Genomic DNA, 22,732 nt, shown 5'->3' with positions numbered 1-22,732 from the left:
GAACTATTTAAATAATACTGACAATATACAACTACTTTTTACCACACAGAAAGACTGCCCAACTGTGCATGACCTCATTCTTGATAATAGTATTTACTTTATCATATTTTTAATGTTTAAGTTACAATAGTGCTGAGAGATCCTGAGCAGCTTGCATGCTGCAAGAAGCTTGCAGCTTCTTCTTGGAAGAAATAGCATGCCCAAGAGGGATTAGCAGACAGACACGAGAGCTGAGCATCTCTTAAACCTCTGAAAGCTTGCCCAATCCTTTTAAGAGGAAAACTTCCTTTCGTACCACAACACAAGAAATAAGCTCTTTATAAGGGTGCCCATTCAGTCATATTTGGACAAAGAGATAATAACATGATGCCTGGAGTTTGGAGACAAGAAAAACCACCTTCGTGGAAGGTAACAAAGAATATAAAAGATAGGAATGTCTTGGGGGAAAAAAAACATTTGGGTAACAGGAAGTTGGACTGTCATCGCTTACGCTTATGCGACACACCTATAGGGCACTCCTTATGCTCCAGCGGAGCTTTCTATAATCACTGGATCCTCCTGCACTACCTTGCAGGGATAATTATTCAAGGTGTGCAAGGAATCCTGCAACAAAGCTATACATGAGCCAGAACTGTCACCCCAAGGCACTTCGGGCAGTAGGGCAACGGATATGCAGAAGATGGTTAGGAAAGGAAGGGACATACTGTGAGTACTGGGCACATTTCTGTTATTAATTAAAATGGTATTTTTTCTTTCAAATAATAATTACAGCGGATCCTCTTTGCTGTCCGCCTGAAGACTCACCTAATGCTTACTTTCCTCACACTCGGACAGACATGTGAAAGCAGGCTCGATGCAGCCTTCCTTTCCTCCCCCAGCTCAGCAAGGCCATTTCCTCAGCTGAAGGGGTGATGGCAGCTGCCCTGGCACCAGGGCACCGAGAGGGCAGCGAGAGGCTGGCCGAGGCCATGTCTGCTCTCGCCCTTCCTCCAGCAAACCCCGCCCCAGCTCCTGCCGCCCACCCAGCAGCCACCATCTTGAGGCGCTGCTGCCCCAGCCTGTGAGGAAGAGCAGGGGGCAAGATGGAAAACAGGCCTCTTCACCAGCCAATCAGAGCTGCCCCAGGGCAGCCCTCACCCAATGAGCATTCGCAGCTGGATGTCCCGGCTTCCCTCAGCCAATCAGTTTCCACCACTCCCTCACCAGCAGGCAGGCCTCAATGGCAGAGCTGCTGCCTCAGGCACCAGCTCAGGGGAGCAGCCGCCATTTCGCGGCTAGAGAGCGACGTCGGAGAAAACAAAAAGGTACCTCCTGGCCTCTGAAGGATGTCTGGGCCCTTCCTCCTGGGCAGGAGAGCAGGCAGCGGCGCCCAGCCGCCCCCTTCCACTCCCTGGGGCAAGGAAAGACGGCGGAGCTGGACACGCCACCTGCTGGCGCTGCCCCCTCCCCCGGCACCGCCTGACTGGAAAGAGCGACCACACTGGAAAACGGAGCTCAGGCTAGTTCTCGGTTTATAAACTTTTATTAGCTGGATAGTGTACACAGTACTTACAGTTGCATCTATTAAAGACCAAAATACACTTGAAAAAATGCATCATATAAAAAAAATTATAAACTTTTAACTATATACAAACTTTGCCTTACATTACGCAAATCTCAGTACCCCCCATTCACAAAGTAAGAGTTTTTTTCTCTCCTTAGCTTTCTTTTTTTCTTTTTAAACATGCAAAGCCTTGAAGCCATTTAGCATCACTTGAGGACCATTTCCCACACCCCATTCTTTACACTTGTATAAAATTGGTTTTTGATACGTTCACTGCTCCAGTGCTCTCTGGGTCAATCGACCACATTTTTCGTTCTCCCCAAGCCCATTCTTTATCCTCATCCCTCTTTTATGCGCTTCTGAAGTGGAGTTTTTGCTCAAGTGTAGCCAATCCACAAAGAATTCTTTTTTAATTACTACAGGTTTGAACTTGGTGATGTTTCCAATTTTATAAATTTACCCAAGAAAAGAAAATGGAATTTTTTGGTAACATGGTATTGACTTATCTCCGATCTCACCAAGCAAACACTACTTTTAGAAGTGAATACACGTAACCCAAAGTAAATGAAAAATATGACAGTAGCACTCAGGCTTTCACATCACTATTGAAAGTATTAACGATAAGACTTCCTACGTAACACAAATCCATAGGTCTTAATACATATTCTACAACAACAGATCAGGGAACCTATATATGAAGGGCTTACTGGGAAAAAAGTTCTAGATGTTCTGAAGAAGTTTACAGGTTAAGAAAACAAGTAATTACTCAGTTAAAAAAAAATTCAGAGCAATAATCTCTGCTTCCCTAACTTCCAACTGTCAGAGGGGGGTCTTCAGGACAGAGATTAGCTGTCAGTTGAAGAGCAGAAATGTTATGGAGAGGCTGCCTTACTCCAGCAAGAAATATTCCTCCAGCACATGAATACTCTAGACTGACAAAAGGTACAGATGCTCTTAAAAAGTATTTACAATAATGCTGTAAATTCAACTAAAGCAAAAGTTTCATTATTCCTTCACTAGAAGAGAGCTACATTTTTCCTGAAATGGGTGACCTCACAAGAAATGCTAGGTGAGGATTTCGTAGTCGCCAACTGAAGAAAAAAAGCACCATGCTCTAATTGGCCAAGTATTTTAAGGCGGAAGCAACCAAAGGCACCAAAGATGCCAGCAATGCAACGGGGGTAACCAAATGCCTTTTGACTAATTAAAAAAATCCAAAAAACTTAAAGTGTAAGATTTGTGAACAGAGTACTAGATTACTAATATAATTTAAGACAAAATAAAAAGGTTCTTTGATATGCATATCAAGAACTAGGCTTCCACCCCCTCCCATAGCTGCAGGTGTCACTTGCGTGTAGAACAGCTTCTTGCTCAGTTGCAATGTCAACTGTGATAATGTAAAGAACATGAAACTAAAAATTCAGCAGGGTAGATCCTGAGCTTGATTTAGAAAATCCAGCTGCCTAAATACATATGCCAAATCTGCATTTCTTCTTTGTACTTTCGATGGCAAGAGTCTATGTACCTTCACAGATGGCTGACCTAACATTGCCTTCCTTAATGTCTAGGCAGGCATACTCTCCCTCCCAGAATGCAGCATCAAACATTTCTCCCTGTTTCTGCTTCCTCCCCTTGCATTCTTTCCCATCTGCTTTTACTCTTTAAGGTTTAGTATTTGTCCTTTATCCAAAGTAAATAGAGGTTTGATGGCTCTGTTTTTTATACCCTTCCAACCTTTTATCATGTGCTATTTTTTCCTCCATTCTGCATGAACTGTAACTTCAGCCATAAGCTTTCAGTGAATGAAAAAAATATTACCAGTATTCTCTCCCTCCTGTCTTTTTCCAGGGTACATTTGCTTTGTCACCTTAAGCAGGTTTCACTGAATTTAAACTAGCCTTGCACCTCTCTGGCTGTTTTCCTCAGTAAAACATCTCCCTCTGCTACTTTCCCTTTTCAGGTTCATAATTGCATCCCTCAGTCACAAAGCCTGGCCATGCTTCCAAGTCCATACTTAACCTGCAGTGACACAGTTTTAACTGCAGAACACAAAAATTGAAAGAGATGGGACTACAGCATGTAGGTGATATACAGCCAGTCCACATAACTCATTCAAGGTGAATGGACATGGAAAGATGCACGTATCTCCTGTTAGAAGGCTTAAGAACTATAGGTTCCACCTGCCAAATTTCAAGTCAGTAAGAATGGACCAAGTTTGAAATTTGTAATTAGCTACTGAATTAAAGGTATGTTTTGTCAAGGTACCAATCCAGAAGCCAGCTAAAGGTCATAAAAAAATGCCTTTTTTAAAAAGCAAGCATTCTTTCCTCATTCTTTAAGTGCCACTTTTATCTAAGAGAGGGTATTCTGTAAAAAGTCTGAAAGGTTCACCAATACCCGCCTTCATTTGTTTAACAATCCTTCAGTTACATCAGGATGAGCTGAGTTGAATTGTCCTGTGTTTCTGTTGTCATGAAACAATCCCTCACTCTGTGCAGGATCAGAGAACTGCAGAACTAATATCAGGAAACACAGTCATGAAGATGGTCAAGTCCTATCCCTCTGAGATTGCAGATATTATTTCTTTTGGAGGAACCCAGCACTGCACTGGCAAGTTAGAAGGAAGATTAAAAAAAAAAAAAAAAAGTCTTTAGAAGAGACTCACTTAGAAGTTTTGATCCTTTTTATACTAACATCTGCTTTTCTTCCAAAGTGTCAATTACTGGCAATAAACATATCAAAAAACACCTACACAGATTGCTTTTTCTCATTACATTTTTATACTCCCATCAATGACCCTCTCCCCATTTATTCCTTGGAACAGATATGCAATATATCAAGTCTTGTAATAATCTTGAACTACTTCTATCATTCTGACTGGATGGCTGAACTTTTCCCAGAGAAGAGCTTGCTGTTTACATATTTCACAGGATGGAGCTTAAAGGAACCCCCTTCAGTTTTGCCAGTTTCAGAAGTGCAAATGCAACAGCAATGAACAGTTCAGTTGACAGTAAGTCCAAAGTTGTAAGGAGTGGATGTAAATAACAAGTCTCTACTGGGAAAACAAAGCACTGTAGTGAAGCCGTGTCAGTGCTGGTTGCTATAAACTGGATTATGTCTCTGTACAGAAGGTCCATAACTCCAACAGGTCTTTGCTGGCCCTGCTTCAGCATGCCAGAGTTATTGCTGATCACCAAGTCAGTGGCACTCTCACCCATGGCCAATCTTAATGCAAGAGATGGTTTTTTTAAAAAAAAAAATAGGCATGAGCAGTCAGACTTTGAAATCCCTGCACTGGATCAGAAGAATATACCAATAAAGTCATTAAGTTTCTATCTGTTGAGTCCACTGCAGTTAAAATCTCAGCCACATACTGAAAAAGTGGTGTTTGTTCTGTAGAAAAGGATAGGCTGTGATATGGTGATTGTCCCATTGAAAGACTTGCTTGATACACTGGTAAGGTAGGACAGACTTGCAGGAGGGACAGGACTTTTATTCAGTTATTTTTTTCTTTAAGCAGTGGTTAAGAAACTCTTATCATCTGTGTCATTGCTTCTTCATTGGCCTGAGATGGATCCTACAGATACAAAATACATACAGTGTTGTAACTTCAGCACTTTTCCATAACAGCACAGAATCATGCACAACTCTCTTTATCAAAAGATACCTCTACTCCCTCCCTTGATCTCTGAACACGTCACATTTTTAGCTAGGTGAGTAGAAGAGAACTGGATTATACAAATCTTAACAGCTCCTAAGAATGTGCTGTTTCTGCCATTTGGGAAGACCTAGTATGGACTAGTATAGTATTTGGGAAGGGTTTCACTTCAGAATAAGAAATATTTATCTGTTAAAGCCACAGGAATACTTTAAAGCACTAATGGACAACAGCATTTGCTATTTCTACTCTGTTATGTTCCCTCCTTTGAAAACCTTGCACTTTTTACCTAAAACAATATGCAACTAAGAATCAATATTCACATTTTTTAATTTTTCATCAGATGCAAGTTAAGTTGTCTCTACCTTGAATTCAAGTGCTAAGAGAAGACTTAACGTTACTCAATCAAAAAGGATGATCTGACTATTTCTTAGGACAAACAACAAATACAAGCATTCTCTATTTGCAAAACAAAATGAATACATTTCTGTTAAAGTTATTTTAATCTAACTGCTCGAGGCAAATAGATGCTTGCTCTCTACAAGAAGTAAGAGAGAAGGTTTCTTTGCAAAGTCTGAAGCAAATCCAGATGCAGAGAGGGACAAGGACCAGCAATCTAGCCCAAAAGAACAAAAACAGCAGAAAGACAACCCTAAAGTGTATTATGAAGAACTGAACATGTCAGCTGTCCAAAGAACAAAGCTCTGCTCACCTGCATATGCGGGCTATCCTTCTCCTTTGGTGAGAAGAAACGTCCACCTTCTCCCCGCTTCCTCGCCATGGCATGACGATGCCGAGATTCATGCAAGTATTTCTGTAACAATATGGAAGAAAAGACTAATGAGACATCAGCCTACTATTTCAAGTTCAGCACTTCCAGTAAATGAGAACATGGGAGCAGTTCCTGACCACTGAAAAAGCCTGACCAGTGTTTCCAGTAAATGCCTCTTTGCAATACAATACATATACATTCATACATATATATTAATATATTAAAACAATTAAAAGCACAGAAAGCAAGCAGGACTGCCACTAAGGTACTTAAAGGAATTATTCTGATGTAGATTATGAACAAAAAACGAAGAACACTTAGATTCCAATCCCCATTTTCCCAGCAGAGGTTTTCTGTGTCTTTCCAATACAGCAACCCTGTATTAGATCTGAGTTACAGTCTCACCCTTCTTTCTTTGGGAATTTTTCCCTCGGCTTCAAGCTTAGCCCGTGCCTGCCTCCTCTTTAGGATCCGGTGATACTGTTTAGCATTTACATAGAGTGGCTCTTCTTCAAGCATTTCTGCTCCAGGCAAAGGTATTCTCTGGATAGCTGGTACTGATCCAGCTCCAGGTACCATCTGTGTAGAGGAGAATGTTTTTAGTACCTGTGGCTCAGAACACGAAATGCATTCAGAAATGACTAAATGCAAGAGTAAGTTTAAAACAGAAAGTGTATAACTTTTCTTCAGATAATGCAACTCTACTTTAAGTTAAAGGCGGTAATAAATTCGGTCTCAAACCACAGAATAAATTTAAACAGATCAATTACACATTGCTTGTGCTTGCTTTTTTCTGGTAATGGTAACATATCAATACAATATGCAGTTCAATGACCACATTACTGCTTCTTGTTCAGTTAGGCATAAAGGATATGCCCATCTCTTCCCTTTCTGTTTTGTTATCACTTATGTCATTTATATGATTATTTCCAAGCATTTCTTAAGCAAATACAACTTACAGAACTGCTGACATCTAGTGGAGATGAAAAATAAATTTCAAGTTAAAACACATCTCACTATAAAGAGATAAGAATTTGCTGAAAAAGCCTTCTTATAAGTCACAAAAGCAAATATTAAGACATCCTCAAAAAAGTAGTATTTTATTCAGTCTTTTCAAACCTCTGCTTACCAATTAACAGCTTATTTTAAATTTCAGTTTCTAGATTTGTGAACTCCATAATCCAATATAGGAAAAAATACAGAATACATAGTTCACATGGAAACAGGTCATTAAAGCCGAAAACATATATTATTTAAACTTCAAAGTAACGATAGCTACTGAGAAGAGTGGCCATATTAAGTTGACGCATTTGTGCGCAGACATCTTAAAGCTCAACCTTTAAACAACAGAAAATTAAGAACATACCATAACCATTCCCCCTGAATTGACGACATTTCCAGCAACTGGTAGTGTCACCGTCACGGTCCCTTGTCCACTGCTGGTTGTATTGGTGTTGGCTCCCGTCTGCACAATTTGTGCTCCAGCCAAACTGGCTGCTGGGATGGTGATCATGCCTGTAACAGGGACTGTAACTTTAAGAAAATAAAACACAAAAGAAAAAAAACAAAAACACGCACACAGAAAGAAGGGAACACCATTAGTCCCACTTCTATTTTCACTCATTCACCCTTCGTAACATACAAAAGGATTTTAAAAAAGCACTGCAAATGATTAGTTGTTATTATTTATTACATCATCTGATCCTCATACTTAAAATTATGTTTTTGAATTTTTGTCATCTGAACAGCAATCCCAACCAAAGATAAGGGATCACATATTCTAAGGCTCAAAAGCAAACTTAAGTGCTTGTATTCTAATAGCCCTTGCCAAAGAAGAGAAGACTTTATTTTTCTGGAGAAAAGAACTTCAGTTTAAAAGCTGGTTGAATAACATAAACATTTCTTCTTCCATTCACTATGCCAACCTTTGGCATGACAACAATCATAGTACTGTCAGCACTGCATCTCAGTTTTTTCTTTGACAATAAATACAAGGCAGTAAAAACCTACAAAACAGATATCAATAGGTCATAATCTTTTTCACACCAAAGCTCATACCTTGTTGAAGAATGGTTCCATCAGCATTAACTGGCTGATAGACAATGGTCTGGCCTTCAGCTGTTTGCGCTACCTGTTGCCCTTGAACTGCTATTTGTTGCTGGGTCTAAACAAAACAAAGAACACAGTAAACTTACAAATTGCTTATTTCCCAAATTTTACAATTCCTGTCAATTACACATACTGTTTATGGTGTTTCAGGCACATATTTCTTTTGCTGTAATATCAGCGTAAGGAAATAGGATGGAACACAAACCAAGCAAACTGTAGATTAAGTACTTGAACGAACTTATTTTAACAGTGTAGTATTTAATATCAAAAAAACCCAAGTGCTAGGTTTTGTATCTCACTATGCATATGTTAAAGGAAGGACTGTTCTGCTCAAAAATTTAATTTTGGTCCTGAACAGAAGAATCAACAGAAAACCAGGTATGACTAGATGATTTCACAAAATGTGAGAAGTATAAAATTAGCAGTACTTCATGTCTTTAAACTTCAACATATAGACGAACAGCCGTGAACCAATAATAAAGAGAAATGCAATTGATAAAAACATGCAGTCTACTTATTCTGCCCCAGAATTATGTGTGAAAACACCACAAAAATATTAATTTTATTCTCAAGTTCTCCTCAATATTAATAAATTCTTTTTTTTCCTTTTTACTTAACCACATCTTAAGTTATTTGTCAAGTTTCTCTTCCTATTCCTCTCAAAAAAATCCTTTCATGCTGGTGCAGTTACCTGTGTCTGGCCAGCAGTAACTGCAGTCTGTGGCTGCTGTATAATGATCTGCTGGGTCTGGCCCTGCTGCCCCTGTACCTGCACAGCCTGCCCACCTTGAATCTGAATCTGACCTGGCTGGACCAACTGAATCTGTGGAAGAAAGAGTCAGAAAGGAACATTAACTATGCCTCTTGTTTCTCCCTCCTTGGCCTCAGCATTACCAAATCATCTCTGAGGACGATTTACTATTGCCAAGAAAAAGCAAGCACTGGTTCTTCTCTTTTTCCATTTTAAACTGAAGAGAGTTCTAATTTATTCCTCTCTGTGACAGAGCAATCACAGATACAACAGCAGACAGGACCATACAGAATAGAGGAAATATAACATGCTAGTGTCATCATGCCCTAGCGGTTTTCCACTGCTTACACAATAAAACAGTCAAAAGAAATAAATTATTCACATGAAACCAGGAATAATAATACTCAGGTCAAAGGAAGAAAAGAGGACTAAGGTTTAAGGTATCTGTAGAGTGTTAATTATCCAGCATACAGAAGTATCTACATATATATATGAGAGTTTGTATATACACGCGCACACACACACGTATATGCCAAATAATTTGTGTGTGTGCGTGCGCATGTGTGTACACACACACACACGTCTTCATATAAATAAAAATTATCTTCAGCTTTCCAGAGAAGTCTTTCCACCAGTTTGGAACACTTCTTAGATAAAAAAAGAACTGTAATATGCTTTGCAGCTTCTGCTTTAAAAAAAAAGTGTAAGCTTTCCTCCAACAAACAGGCTGTACAGAACCTAACACAAAGAATAGTCTTTCAACAAAGGAAATATAAACAATCATTAAATAAGCCTCTGAAAACACCAAGACATCATGTGCCTTTCTTGACTGTGCTGAACTTAATTCCTAAATCCCATTCTCAAATAACTGAAACACTTTCATTACGACACGACTATAGTTTGAGGAACATGTACTGAGCACTTGCTTAAGCTTAAAAACTGTCTATTAAATAAATGTTTCAAAATAATTATTTTTAATGAATCCATCATATATCTTTCCAAACTATTACTTTTTGTGTAATGGGAAAGTTTAAATTCAGCTCCAACCATCATATATTAGATGAACTCCAACGCAAAAATTATTTTCAAGAAACTTTCATTAAAAAAAAAAAAAATCCTCTTTAGTGAGCCATATAGTGTAATGTGCAAAAAAAGCTCTAGCTATATTTTAATGGACTTCATTTAAAAGGTTTGCACCATCCCATAAAATACAAAATCAAATACAAAAATAAGTTTAGTTTAATTTTTAACATGCAGCTCACTGTGACAGTTCCATAGCTGGAGAAAAATCATCTTTGTCCAGCCTATTTTAACAGTGCTCAGGCAAATATACTCTAGCTGACAAGGTGAGAACTTCATAGCTCATTCTTTGTGATCTATCTTTAATAAAATTAGAATTATCTCACCTGCTGCAGTCCCTGTGTTCCAGAAACTGGGACTTGCATGATTGTCTGGCCCTGACCCCCAGGCACAGCCTGCACCATGATTGGCTGACCAGTCGAGGTGATCAGCTGACCTCCGCTTACTTGTACCATTAATGGTTGACCCTGGACCTAGAAAACAGGAGAAAAAACAAACAGAACAATGAAAAGAAGTCTGGTGACGTGAAACCAGGAACAGAAGTGGCCACTACATCAGGCTAAATGCTTACCTATTTTAATGCAGTGACCAGAGAAACTGAGCAACAGTCACTAAACTGGTTTCCATAATCAGCATCAAATATCTTTAATTGCTAAAACTTTCTCCATGTTATGCTGCTGGATTTTGTAAACTATCTTTTTCTGCCACAGTCTAACCAAAACTTCCAAGTCCAGTTGCAACAAAGCATGAAATACATGGCTAAACTGTCCAGACACAATAACTATCTTCATGCGCAGCCTGAGAGCAAAGCAAAGTAAAAGAAACTTCATTATCTACCACACTATTATAAATCTTCAATTGGGCTTCTTAACGAGAAAAAGCTCTAAATAAGTTATCCTGACAGAGATTCTGAAGTAGCTTCAACTTCCTCCAATCGTATTCCTACAACATTTCCATTCCCTAACTGATATATAGCATGTGATGTTCTTAAAGAATCTTTTCATCGTTATGAAGTGAAATTATTAACGTAACAGCACAAACTGCAGTTCAGTAAGGAAGAGTCAGTGAAGACCAGCAGCAACCACTTCCTGGACCAACAAGGTTTACAAAGAATTTATAATTTCAGCAAGGCTCATTCAAGAGTCTCTGCAATCAGTCACTAGGAAAAAGACCCATGAAATAAACCCCTCCATTTAAAAATCATTGCCTGCCAAGCCCCAAACTCCCCAAAATACATCTCTGAAAAGACCATGGAAAAAGCATACCTCTACAGCTTAAATGTAAAATGAGTCTTATGAACTGGGCAGTCACTCTTTACCATGCTCTCCCTTATTTGGGAACAAGAACAGAATATGACAGAAAAGTCACCAAGTTCCTGGGTTTTCTACCTGAAAACTTCCAGAGTATGCGATAGCCAAAGCTTACTCCACAACCCACCTTCATTACAGAACATCAATCAAACTAAACATCAGTACAGATTTTCAGCACATACTGAATTACCTAAAAAAAAGAAAGCTTCACTTTGTATAGGCCATAGTGAATTATACGCCAACATACCTAAGGAAACAACCATAATGGTACCTCAATAATGCCACCTAATACCCCTGCTAGACTGTTCGGTTCCCCAACCTTCTGCCCGCTGCATAAAAGCCACTAACATAATTGGTAGTACTTGTTTTGAATTACAACACAAGTAGAGAGATATAAGCATGCTCACGTCAGCCACAGAGAAGCACAATCAGCAGTACAATATCTGATAAGTAGAAAGAAAAATGATAAATTCCAGGATTCTTGTTATTGTATTAGAGCAAGCAAAAAAAAGAAGGAAAGCAAACATTGCAGTATGGGAGTATAGGAGGCCACAGAGCCCCAAGCAATCCAAGTCAGCCAGCTTTTTCTATTTTAACTCTGAACATAAAAAATGCTGTGTTCAATTTCACATCTGGCAAAACCATTCTAGCCTCTCAGAACTTCCTTCCTCTGAAGAGATTAAAAAACAAATACACAAACAAAAACAAAATACCAAGTGAAGAAAGCTCTACTAAATTGCTATCCAACTATCCAGCGTTTATCAACTCCTTTAAAAGCCTCCTACATGAGCTAATGAGATGAAGTTTGCAAGAGACAATACTTCACATCAAAACAAATCAGGGTTTGAAATAATCTTGCATTTTTTTCCAATTTGTGATATATTTACTATTATGATAAATGACTCTCCTGGATTTTCCTGCGTTGTCCAGATATAAGTAAGAAATCAGATATCTCAGTCCCACGGGATCTACTAAGGTCCTCAGTTGCCCTTTTTAATCACAGATGAAGAAGTTTCACTCTTCAAGCTGGTGGTCACCCACTACATCTCTGGCTTCATTCCATGCAGCGTAGATACAAAAATCCTGTCACACTGGATATCAGAAATCTCCTGTCGTTGAAATTGTACGAAAGTCTGTGGGCTGTATCTCTTGAGTTATCTCTCTGGACTGTAAGATGTTATTTCTTTTTGAGTTTGAGTTCCATTTCAGTCACTATTCACTTCCATAATTACAGCAGCAGAAATTCATGAATGCATTAGGGCTTCTGGCATCCATTTGAGATCCAATAAAAAGCTGTAACCTGTTCTTCATGAACAAACCCTACAGCTAGCAGAAACACAGCTGCCTTTGGCCACAAATTTTCCTGTCCCTATTTCAAACCCTGGTAAAAACACAGCATTAGATATGTGGTGATGGGGAGAGTCATGCAGTGCTCACAAACACAATTAGAGAGATCACCACTACCTGGAGGGTCTGGACTTGCTGGCCTGAGGCGGATGCCACCTGGGCCTCAGTCTGCAACTGGACAGCAGTGACACCACCCTGCTGCTGGGAACAGGAACAGGAATAGCTTGAAACATGGAAATGCACAGCTCAGACAAGAGACAACCACACTTTGCTGGAAGAGGATGAATTTAAAATTCATACACGCTGCTCTTGGAACATAAGGTATGTGAATATGTTTAGCAAACCTAAGAATGGAATACCAGCAAAACTGCATATGCATACTGACAGCTTCAACAACCCTAAACAAAAACCAGTTACAAAGAACATGACAGATTATTTTTCAGAATTTAAAATCTGCTTCACTGTTTTAGAATGCTCCCTTTCCAGTTATACTTTCCTTTCACTGTCCAAGCTTCTTATTGTGAAGGGGTTCCAGATTTTTGTCTGATCTGTTAGTGACAATGAAGGCCATAAATTCCTTTATGCGCAGAACAGCAGCACAGATAACTACAGACTAAGCTTCCTCTATGCCACCCCCACATAAAAATATTCTACCGCTGACCTTGAAGGACAATCTTGAGAATTTGAAAGAGCAGTTAAATCTGAAAGCCTAGTCTATCTTTAGCCTCTTTAGTAAGAGTACCAAAATAATCTGTGTTAAATGCGTTAGCATTCTGGGAGATGAAGGACATCTCTAAAAGCTGTACTACAACTGGCCGATTCAAAAGTTTCTCTTACAATACAACGCAGTCTTTGAGAGCACATACTAAAAATTAAACAAGTCAAGGTATGTTTTTACCTCCCTTCTACTTAAAAAATACCAGTAAAATCAAACAAGTCAAGGTATGTTTTTACCTCCCTTCTACTTAAAAAATACCAGTAAAATCAAATACCTTATCTCTGGTCATCTGCTGAAAGCAGTACTTGAATTTTTGACAATTCTTAACTTGTAATTTTTTAACCTCAACTATAATCTTGTTCTTGCTGAAAGAGTCAACTTCCACTAAATTCAGTGGGAAAAGAACGCTGGTCCTGGCCTGTTCCCATCGAACGCTCAAACAGACTGATAACAAAGCAAGCATATCTTATTACAAATATAACCCACAGTGTCTCATTCATTTGCATGGCTTAAGCAAAGAAAATCCCCTTGTCCTGAACTAAAACATCAGATGCAACAAACCAAAATTCAACCACAACACAGCTCATCTGAAAATACCTAACAATACATGAATGGGTGAAACTTACTATCAACAAAAATATATGTGCTTTAAAAAAAAGCAGCTCTACTTGTCTTTACATTGAAACATGTGAACTAGAAACCTCTTTTTTGGAATGAATGCATCCAAGGTTATAAGTTTTGTTGCAATTCCAGTGATGTATGTTCATTTTAATCCATCTCTAGTAATCAAACAGAGGATTTCAATATATACTTGTTTTGAGAAAGCTGGAGAAAGCCTCCATTTGCTTGGATGAAATCTATTTCAGTTTTTTGGGGGGGATCTACATTCTTCTCTGTGGACAATCAAGTATTCAGATTAATATTCTGTTCCCTCCAACTTTCAAGAAGGATTTGTTATTTTCCTCATGTCACTACCATGTTTGTGAAGTCCCTACTCCACCAAAACTTGACTTACATACCTATAATTTTATTAAATTTAGATTAAACACACATTTACTCAGACTTCATTGACAGAACAAGACCACTGATTAAGTGACAGAAGTCAGGTAAACACATATCCAGATAGCATCATGAAGCATCCTGCTGGCTCTGTGAAATGTGTGTGTGTGTGGGGGGGGAAGGTACCAAAAGGTTTATAGCTAAGCATTGGGAATGCCAGCTCACCCTTTATAACTTTCCATACCTGTTGCTGAATCTGTCCAGCCTGCACAACAATCTGCTCTGTGGAGCTGTTACTATTTGCTGTGTACTGCTCCATTGCTCTTCAGTTCCAATGCTGTACACTGCACACCTCAGTCTGTGTATCTGGCAAGACAAGAAAAAAAGCATGTGATTATTTTCCCAAGGTTTCAAGATTAGTATTATCTTACAGTAACTGAAAAGCAAACCATCTCCTGACATTGAGATGACATGTCTTGGTCGAACCACATAGTATGAGCCGCTGTTTAATCAACGACCTACGTCTTTCATAACATCACCTTATTTTCTTCTAGTAACAGATGTTTTAATTTCGGTAACACATAACTTGACTGAGACTCAGAAAGGAACTCAGTCTCAGTTCTGCCAGTAATCTTCAGCAAATCAAATAGTAGCTATGCACTTCTTTCTACTCCATGTCTGTTTTCTCTCTTGAGTGCACATACTCTGGGCTATGGGCAGTTGCCTACTGTGATTGGGAGGGGTCCTCTAAAAAGCTCACAACATAAAAAGCTTAAGTATAAAACCAAGCGACTTTTCAAGGATTCAGCAAGGCTAAGCGAAACAGTCTCTCCTTCCCAACTATGCAGCACTCCTTCCTTGTGTCTCTCCCTTCTCCTCCCACTTGTATAATTTGAAAATAGCCAGCAGACCTCATTGCTTCCATCCTTTTACTACCTCTCCTTTCTTGGACCCTTGCCTAGACATATGAAGAACACGCTGCTCAAATAAAATACTTAGTTCCATTACCTCTTTCTCCCCCACATTTCTTCTCTTCTTAGTTGATCAACAAAGGAAGAATTCTTACCATTACTTTTAATGAGGGATTTGATTTATGCTACAACTGAAAAAGTACCTGTTACACCAGTGAAATAGTCTGTGACTTTCGTCTTCATAGTTTAAAGCAATAAAAAAACAGGTCCCTTCAGTGTTCAAAAAAATGCATATAACATTTAGTCACAACTTCCACTAACTGTAATAGTTTCTGTGGTTACTACTGTAATGACACCTCTCAGACTTCCTGCTCTTTAATTTTAAAATATCCTTTGTACTTAAGTGTCCTGCATTCATCTTAAGAACATTTCAGTTTTTTTATTGAGCTATTCCTCACTGTGATCTAAGAAAACACACTGTGTTTTTACATTTTGTTCATTTCTTGTACATTAACACAAAATATTGTTTACCCACAAAAAAAAAAAAAAAAAAGAAAGTTTAACCAATATGCATCAGGACAGATCAGAAGCAAGTTCATTGCAGGACACATAAGAGCCATAATAATGTAAATCTTCTCAATCCCTATCAGATATTTTGTTCAGAATTAAGATGTAACAATACTAATGCTGGAAATCACAAAAATAATCTGAGTCACAGGACAGAAAGGTGCTACATTTTCCTGCAATTTTAACTCTATCTTTGACCCACTAGGAACAGTTTTCCACAGCCTGCCAGAGTAAGAGGAGATAGATATTCTTTCTGAAGCTGATTCTGTCTATCGAGGTTTTCACTGTGCACAGCATACTTAATCTCTTCCCTAAAGGTCTGCTGGCCTGTCAGAAAACTGCTCCCACATTTCATTCTTTGTGGAAGCATTTCAATAACAAGCACAGGATGCCACTAAATTATATTGGCCAAAAGCTCTGGTTTCCCTAACACCACAACCAATAATTAAGTGCAGACCTACTTCTATTCGGGAACACTTCTTCTCAGACCCCCACATCAAGCGCCTGCCTTGTTTACTTAAAATACTAGTAGCATTGCAATCCTAAGAGTTGCAGGTAATCACAACCACAAATGGAGGATTTTTACATGTGCCAGATCGCAGTCCTCCACAGGACTTTATTAAAACAGAGTCAGCGCTGCTCTGTCAAAGTTAAATTTTAAAGATCAGTGATGCGCTTCAGCGATAGCTTGCCCCTCCCACAGCTGATCTCACTAGTGAGCTCCCCCCACGCACCTTAACACCAGGCCTTTGTCCACACTGGGCATGATTTAGTGCTCTAGTTCTAGCAGCATATGTATATATATACTTATCTACATGCCATCCTAACAGTAGCTACATCAACAGCTCCCTACACGGATAAACCGTGCCAGAGGTTGAGTTAGCATGAAAGTATCGGTTTAAACCGTGTCACACCCTGAAGCAACGTTACTAAGGTGGCACAAGTTTCCAGGGCAGACCCCATCAGCCTGCTCCTGCGATCGCTGTCCTCGAAGGACGGGACACCCGCACAAAGCCAGGGACAGGGCTGCACTTAAACGACAGCACGGGCCACGGCCTTCTCTCCTGCTGCTGGACAGAGGACAACGCGAGGTCTCCGTGTGCCGTTCCTGGCCTCCTTATCAAAGCAAGTCAGGGCGGTCACCCAGGGACGTTTTTATTTTATTGCAGAGCCACAGACGGGAGGATTTTCGCTGCGGGCAGAGGCCGCGCAGGGGCAGACAAGGGGAAGACAAGCGCCCCGCAGCCCGCCGAGGGACGGCTTCTCCCGTGGCCGGCGGCATTTGGCGTCCAGGTGCCTTCCGCGACGGGGGGGCGGGGGGAACGCGGGGGGCGCTGCCCGGCGGAGACAGCGACCTGCCCTTGGCGCACGGCCAGCGGCTCCCCCCGCCCCCGGCGGGGAAGGGGGGGAGGAGGAGGAGGGGCAGCGCGGGCCGCCCGCGGCCCATCTGTCAGCGGGGCCGGCAGGGAGGCTCGCCCGCCCCGCTCCCCCCTCCCGGCCGCTCGAGGGCGGGGCCCTGCCGGCTCCCGTCCCAGCGGCCCCGCACGGGCAAGGCCGGGCCCCGCCGCCGCCGCCCGCCTCCCCTCCGCAGCCCGGGCCGCCGCAGCCCGCGGCCGCGCCTTCCCCTGCACGGCTGCCGCCCCTGGCCCCGCGCCCGCGCCGCCCGGTACGCTCGCCCCGGCCGCCGGCCCAGGCCCCTCTCCTCCCGCGGCCCGACCCCCCCCCCCCCCCCAGCCCCTCTCCTCCCGGTTCCCCCCCCCGCAGGAGCCGGGCCCCGGCCCCTCGCCTCCCCCAGCGCCCGGCCGGCCGGCCCCGGCCCTGCGAGCGGCCTCCTGACTGGTCACTCGGCCCCGCCAATCCCGGCGCTGGGGCCGGCGCTCGGGGGCTCCATATTGGCTGCTCGCACTCACCGTGCCTCGCTCCCCCGGTTCGGGTCCCGCGCTGATTGGCTCCGCTACCGGCCCCCGAAACCCAATCAGCGCCTCCACTCAGCCGCCGCGCAAAATGGCGCCCAACCCCGAACAAAGGCAGGGGAGGGGGCGGGCGCGCGCGGCGCAGGCGCACCGGGGCTCCCGCGCCGCACCGCACCGCCTCTTTCGCCGCGGCCCTTCGTGCAAGGCACCGCCCACCCGCGCCCGGCCCACCCGCGGCTACTGCGCCTGCGCCGAGGGCAGCGCGCGCGCCTCGTCAAACCACTGCGGCTAGCAACGCGCACGCGCTGTCTGCTGCCCCACCCCCTCGTCTTGTCTTCTCTCTAGGCTCCGCCCCGGATCCTTCTGCGCATGCGCCTTTGGGGACGGGTAGGTTGGCCTTCGGAATGTTCTCGGCGAGCATCATAGAGAGGGCGTTCTTCCAGCCTGCCTAGAGAGGCGAGCAGGCAGGGGCGGCCATTTTTATGTGACGATGTGTCTGTCCCACTGGAGAGGAAGGGTTGTGCTGGCCCATGTGGGGAGGCCTGGGGAGGCTCTTCGTGGCGCAAGGCCCGGCTTGGCAGCTCCTTCTTCGCGCTGTGCCTGCAGGTCTGGCCCCCTGAAGGGCTTCCTGAAGAGAGAGGGGTGGCTTGAAGGATGGTGCAGGGCCCGTGGGTGCTGGTTGCTATGGTAACCCTGGGCTGGGGCCTGCATTGCACCTCAGTGGGCTGGAGCTGTGGGGCTGCAGCGGGGAAGCTGGTGTCCCTCTCTCTTCTTAGGGGCTGTTTTGCCTGCCCCACATGTGCCACTGATAGGCAGTCTCGGCCTGGCACCTCCTGTCACACCAGCTTATTGCCCAGTTTGGCGTTGCTAATAACTCTTTCTCTCTGTCATCTTTTCAGCTGAAGAAGTCTTCACCATAGCCCACGTTACCATGGCCACCCACTTCTTCAAGGATCAGGGGGAGAGAGTGCGTAGAAAATGGGTTATGTGGGTTATTGCTGTGATGTGTCTTTTCAAAAAGAGACCATTGTGCCCCCCTAATAACAGGGCAGTTGTACCATGTTGCTTTTGTGGGGAAAGTGGCTGATATTGAAGTAATTATTGTTAGCTTTCCAGTGCTCCTGTGCTTGTATCAGTGATGCAGATTTTGTACATAAGCACAGAGCTTATCCACTTAAGTAAATATTGGGGGATATCAGGCATTGATGCACTGAAAGTATACTAAAGGTGTGCACTAAAGCAGTTGCACTCTGTAGCATGTCATTTTCCTTCTTCAGTCGTGATTTTGTAAAGCGAACTGGGTAGCTGGCCTGTGATACTCATAACTGACCTTGTAGAAAAGATAGTTATCTATCTTTTGGGTTCATAATCCATACTAACTCATTTACTTGTAAGTTATCTTAATATTGGTGCCTTGCACTCTTTATTGTGCAGGCTTGCCTAATTCTGAGTATTCTCTTATCTGAATCTGCACTTGCATTTTTTTTTTATTCACCCTGGTGTTTGTGGTGTTTTTCAGATCAAGTGTGTTAAGGGGGACCTTTTCTCATGCCCCCAGACGGACTCATTGGCTCATTGCATCAGCGAGGACTGTCGCATGGGTGCAGGCATAGCTGTTCTTTTTAAGAAGAAGTTTGGAGGCGTACAAGAGCTGTTGGATCAACGTGAGTGATACACATGTGATGGACATGCAGGAGCTGATGGGCAAACCTTGATTTTCGGCAGTAAAAGTATTCTAAGCTACTTGGGGTGTGGGGGAGATTAGGTATTGGATTCTGATTGTTTTAAAAAGATCTCCTTGTTCTCCTTCACTTTAGAGAAGAAAACTGGGGAGGTGGCAGTTCTCCAAAGAGACGACAGATACATATACTACCTGGTAAGAGTTGCGTGCAACTCAGGTGCTTTCTTGTAACTAAGCTGTGTTAGATGTAATGGTGAGGGCTATGATAGTTAGGAGGTTTTTTGGTAGATGTTCTAAATAAAAGGTGTGAGGTGCATTCAGTCTCCCTAGCTGATGAGAAGCCAAGCTAACTTGTATACGTGCATTTAGACTTTAAGTTCGTAGAACTAGCTGCTAAATTACGCCATTTTAACCTATGGAACTTAATTCTTGTTCCAAGTAACCATTCAAAGTAGCAAGTCTGGGTTTGCAGTGTTGGAGTTCAGTGGAGTGTGTTTTTCAAAAAGAAAATAGTTTGCAATGATCGTGCCTAAGGCACAGCTGACCTTCTGTGTTTGTACTTAGATTACGAAGAAGAAAGTTTCCCACAAACCAACGTATGAGAATATGCGAAAGAGTTTAGAAGCCATGAAAACTCACTGTCTCAACAATGGAGTTACTGACATTTCCATGCCTAGGTAAGAAAATTAGGTACTGACGTGTAAATATTTCAGTGTTTTAGGGCAGAAGAATGTTTACGAGATGATTCCCAACCATCAAATAAGAGTTCACTTTGATATAACTCTTCTATTCAATTATGCAAATGAAATTTGTATTTTGCAGTGGAGTTAAACAATAGCAAAACATTCAGGCTTGATTATTTCTGCTTTTTAACTGCATTATGTTGCTTTGTGGTGAGCTGAGTTAGTGCTATATAAAATGGTAGCTGTTTGAAGGGCTGGTTGTTTCCAGCATGCTCCAAAAGAGCTCACTATAGCTGTTTCGGTGTCTTATTTTCCAGGATTGGATGTGGACTTGACCGCCTGGACTGGAACAAAGTGTCAGCAATACTTGGGGAAGTGTTTGAAGACACAGATATTAAGATCACAGTTTACACTCTGTGATCAAAACACTGTAAAGATAGCCTTATTTCCCCTGCTTTCAGAAGTGTCAACTTTTTAACTGATCGAGGGGAAACTGCATGCTGAGCACATTCTTATTCTGAGCGTAGCTCACTATCGTGTTGTCAGTGGCAGTAGCTTTAAAAAGACAAAACCCAGAGCAGCTGGTTTGAGATGTAGTATTTAGGGATCCTGTGAAGAAGGCAGGGGTCTTGTGGGAGCCCTTGGGGAATTTACAGTGTGTCCTAGGAAGCCACCAGATGTCACTGGTCCTCCACCGAGCACCTGCATGCAACGGAGCCTCTGCATAAAGTTGGCAGTCCCCATGCGGAGTGAAATTAGAGCTGTCTAGCACTTAGATATCTGTTTTGTTGTTCTGGTTCATAATGATGAACTGTGGAGCCCCTGTGACTTTATTTTAAAGTTTTGCAATGTTCATGTACAGAATAGAGGTTATATACTTTGTTCTTTAAAGGATTAAAAATTATTTTTTTATCTTCTGGGCATAGATACTTTTTTTTAAATGAGATTGTACTCGCTAAGAACCATGCTGTCAATATTAAGTAAATAACTTTTCAGTATTCTGCTGTCCGATCAGAGCACGGTCCTTGTGAAAAACCATACCAGTGTCTGTATTTATTGTAGCTATATTCTAGAGGCAAGCTGGGTTTTGAAAGAGAAAGCTGTAGATGTGGGGAAAATGCCTTGTAGGTGCATACAATTGGTGTAGTCTGCCGAACACAGTTTTCAGAGAGTCCTCACGTATGAAGTCCTGATGTGCTGTAAAAGGTAGTACTGAAGATACGGGTTGGTTTTCATATTTAATTTTCTACTGCATTTGTAGTTTAGCTGTTATGGGTGGGTTGGTGTCTGATGTTCCCAAATTGCAAAAGCAAATCAGTAAGTAGCACTTAATTCATCAGACCATTGGTAAGCATTTGGTTCTTCGGAAAGTTTGGTTCCAGTACTGAAGGACTGTTGTATAATCTTACTGTCCTCTATGCTTGATTTCCCCCCACCCTCATAATAACAAATCTTTTGAGTTCCCTTATCCTGAATGCCCAGAAAAATGCCAGGCACTTCCAGATATGTTGAATAAACCTAACAGATGAGACATAACACTTAGAGAAGTTGTTAGCATAAAAGAGCATTCCTAATAGTTACTTTTCACTAAACATTGAATGTATGAAGCCTTTTCCTTTTTGCCTGAGCATTGTGGGTGAATATGTATTGTATGTTTGCTTTGCGAATTCCGTTGGTGTCTTTAACAGCTTTGTATTATTTCTCTCCCTGTTCGTTGATCATCCTTTATTTCTTTGTAAAATTCTTTTCTGGTAGATAATTGCTGTAGCAAATACACAATCGTAAAAAAAATAAACTGAGTAAGACAAATAGGAGCTTGAGTATTGAGTTCATCAAGGATGGGTGTCAAGACTGCTCATTGATTTAGTCCTTGTACTTATTTATATTTGTTTTTTATATGTAGTGGCAAAGGGATTAAATCCACAATGGCTCTACAAAAATGTTCTCATTGCAGCTTGTTTTTTCTGCCTTGAAAGCTTACACCAGAATATAGTGCAGCTGACTGAGGTAAGAGACAAGTGTGGTCAGCAGTTTTGTGTGTGTGCATCTAGCACCATTCAGCTTGTGACAGTGAGAAAGAAAGCAACATTAAGGACTGATTGGAAGAGCAAACCCTATCTGACTCAGTTTCTTAGCTAATGAGCTTCCCTGTGACCTTTGTTTGGTCTGTGTCTTGTTTTCTATGGAAAGTCATATGCCTGTATTTTCTCTCCCTGTGTATCTCCCACGCTTGTACACACTCCTGAAGTTTTTTGGCATATAGTAATTCTCCCTTCTCATTGCGCTGCACTTCAGCTATGAAATATTTCATATGTGGCTGTCCCAGGATGTCTTGCTTGTCAGATTAAATTTAGGACCTCCTTCAAATAGAGAAAAAGGAATAAACACTGCTATACACTTTTGCAGTGGCTACCAATTTTTATTTTGCTCATTTTGCTTCCCCAGTTTTATACTGCAGACATCTCTGAGCAAGGGGAGAAGTATTTTAAATCAAGTACTTGTGTTACCCAATGGGTTGCATTGTAATCCCCTGCACTGGAATAGATCAGGTAGCCCTAATTTAAGTCCCAGTTCTGGTCTTTTGGGATGACAGAATAAATCCTTTTACTCTTCCCTTTTAAATCCCTTTCTCTCTGACATCTGTGAAGTATATGCTTTCTAAATGCATTTTTTTTAATTGGCAGCTTTGC

The 22,732-nt window shown here is 41.8% G+C and overlaps 2 protein-coding genes across 16 annotated transcripts; one reads left to right on the top strand and one right to left on the bottom strand.

Annotated features, from left to right (window-relative positions):
• Window positions 1-1,503: 1,503 nt before the first annotated feature.
• Window positions 1,504-17,884, bottom strand: NFYA (nuclear transcription factor Y subunit alpha). 13 transcript variants are annotated; one of them, XM_026111920.2, is made up of 10 exons: window positions 17,676-17,882; window positions 14,532-14,653; window positions 12,685-12,771; window positions 10,240-10,386; window positions 8,774-8,905; window positions 8,032-8,137; window positions 7,340-7,506; window positions 6,379-6,552; window positions 5,914-6,015; window positions 1,504-5,120 (listed from the first exon to the last, which is right to left on the bottom strand). In XM_026111920.2, exons 2-10 carry the CDS (start codon window positions 14,604-14,606, stop codon window positions 5,067-5,069), a joined length of 1,044 nt encoding a protein of 347 aa, XP_025967705.1. In that variant the 5' UTR covers window positions 14,607-14,653; window positions 17,676-17,882; the 3' UTR covers window positions 1,504-5,066. The 13 variants fall into 13 exon arrangements, with proteins under 13 accessions (XP_025967705.1, XP_025967711.1, XP_025967709.1 ...); XM_026111926.2 differs by having other exon boundaries at window positions 7,340-7,488; window positions 17,676-17,881; XM_026111924.2 differs by having other exon boundaries at window positions 12,688-12,771; window positions 17,676-17,881.
• On the top strand, window positions 16,951-21,851 carry OARD1 (O-acyl-ADP-ribose deacylase 1). Of its 3 annotated transcripts, none has more exons than XM_026111932.2 (7): window positions 16,951-17,058; window positions 18,024-18,065; window positions 18,578-18,645; window positions 19,198-19,342; window positions 19,496-19,554; window positions 19,924-20,036; window positions 20,360-21,851. In XM_026111932.2, exons 3-7 carry the CDS (start codon window positions 18,610-18,612, stop codon window positions 20,460-20,462), a joined length of 456 nt encoding a protein of 151 aa, XP_025967717.1. In that variant the 5' UTR covers window positions 16,951-17,058; window positions 18,024-18,065; window positions 18,578-18,609; the 3' UTR covers window positions 20,463-21,851. The 3 variants fall into 3 exon arrangements, with proteins under 3 accessions (XP_025967717.1, XP_064354126.1, XP_025967716.1); XM_064498056.1 differs by lacking the exon at window positions 16,951-17,058 and adding an exon at window positions 17,270-17,431; XM_026111931.2 differs by lacking the exons at window positions 16,951-17,058; window positions 18,024-18,065 and adding an exon at window positions 18,105-18,284.
• The last annotated feature ends 881 nt before the right edge of the window (window positions 21,852-22,732 follow it).

Source organism: Dromaius novaehollandiae, chromosome 27 (assembly GCF_036370855.1).
Source record: "Dromaius novaehollandiae isolate bDroNov1 chromosome 27, bDroNov1.hap1, whole genome shotgun sequence".
In the NCBI taxonomy this organism is placed as follows: domain Eukaryota; kingdom Metazoa; phylum Chordata; class Aves; order Casuariiformes; family Dromaiidae; genus Dromaius; species Dromaius novaehollandiae.
Note: the sequence above shows the minus strand (reverse complement) of the source record. Positions and strands in the feature narration are given on the sequence as shown.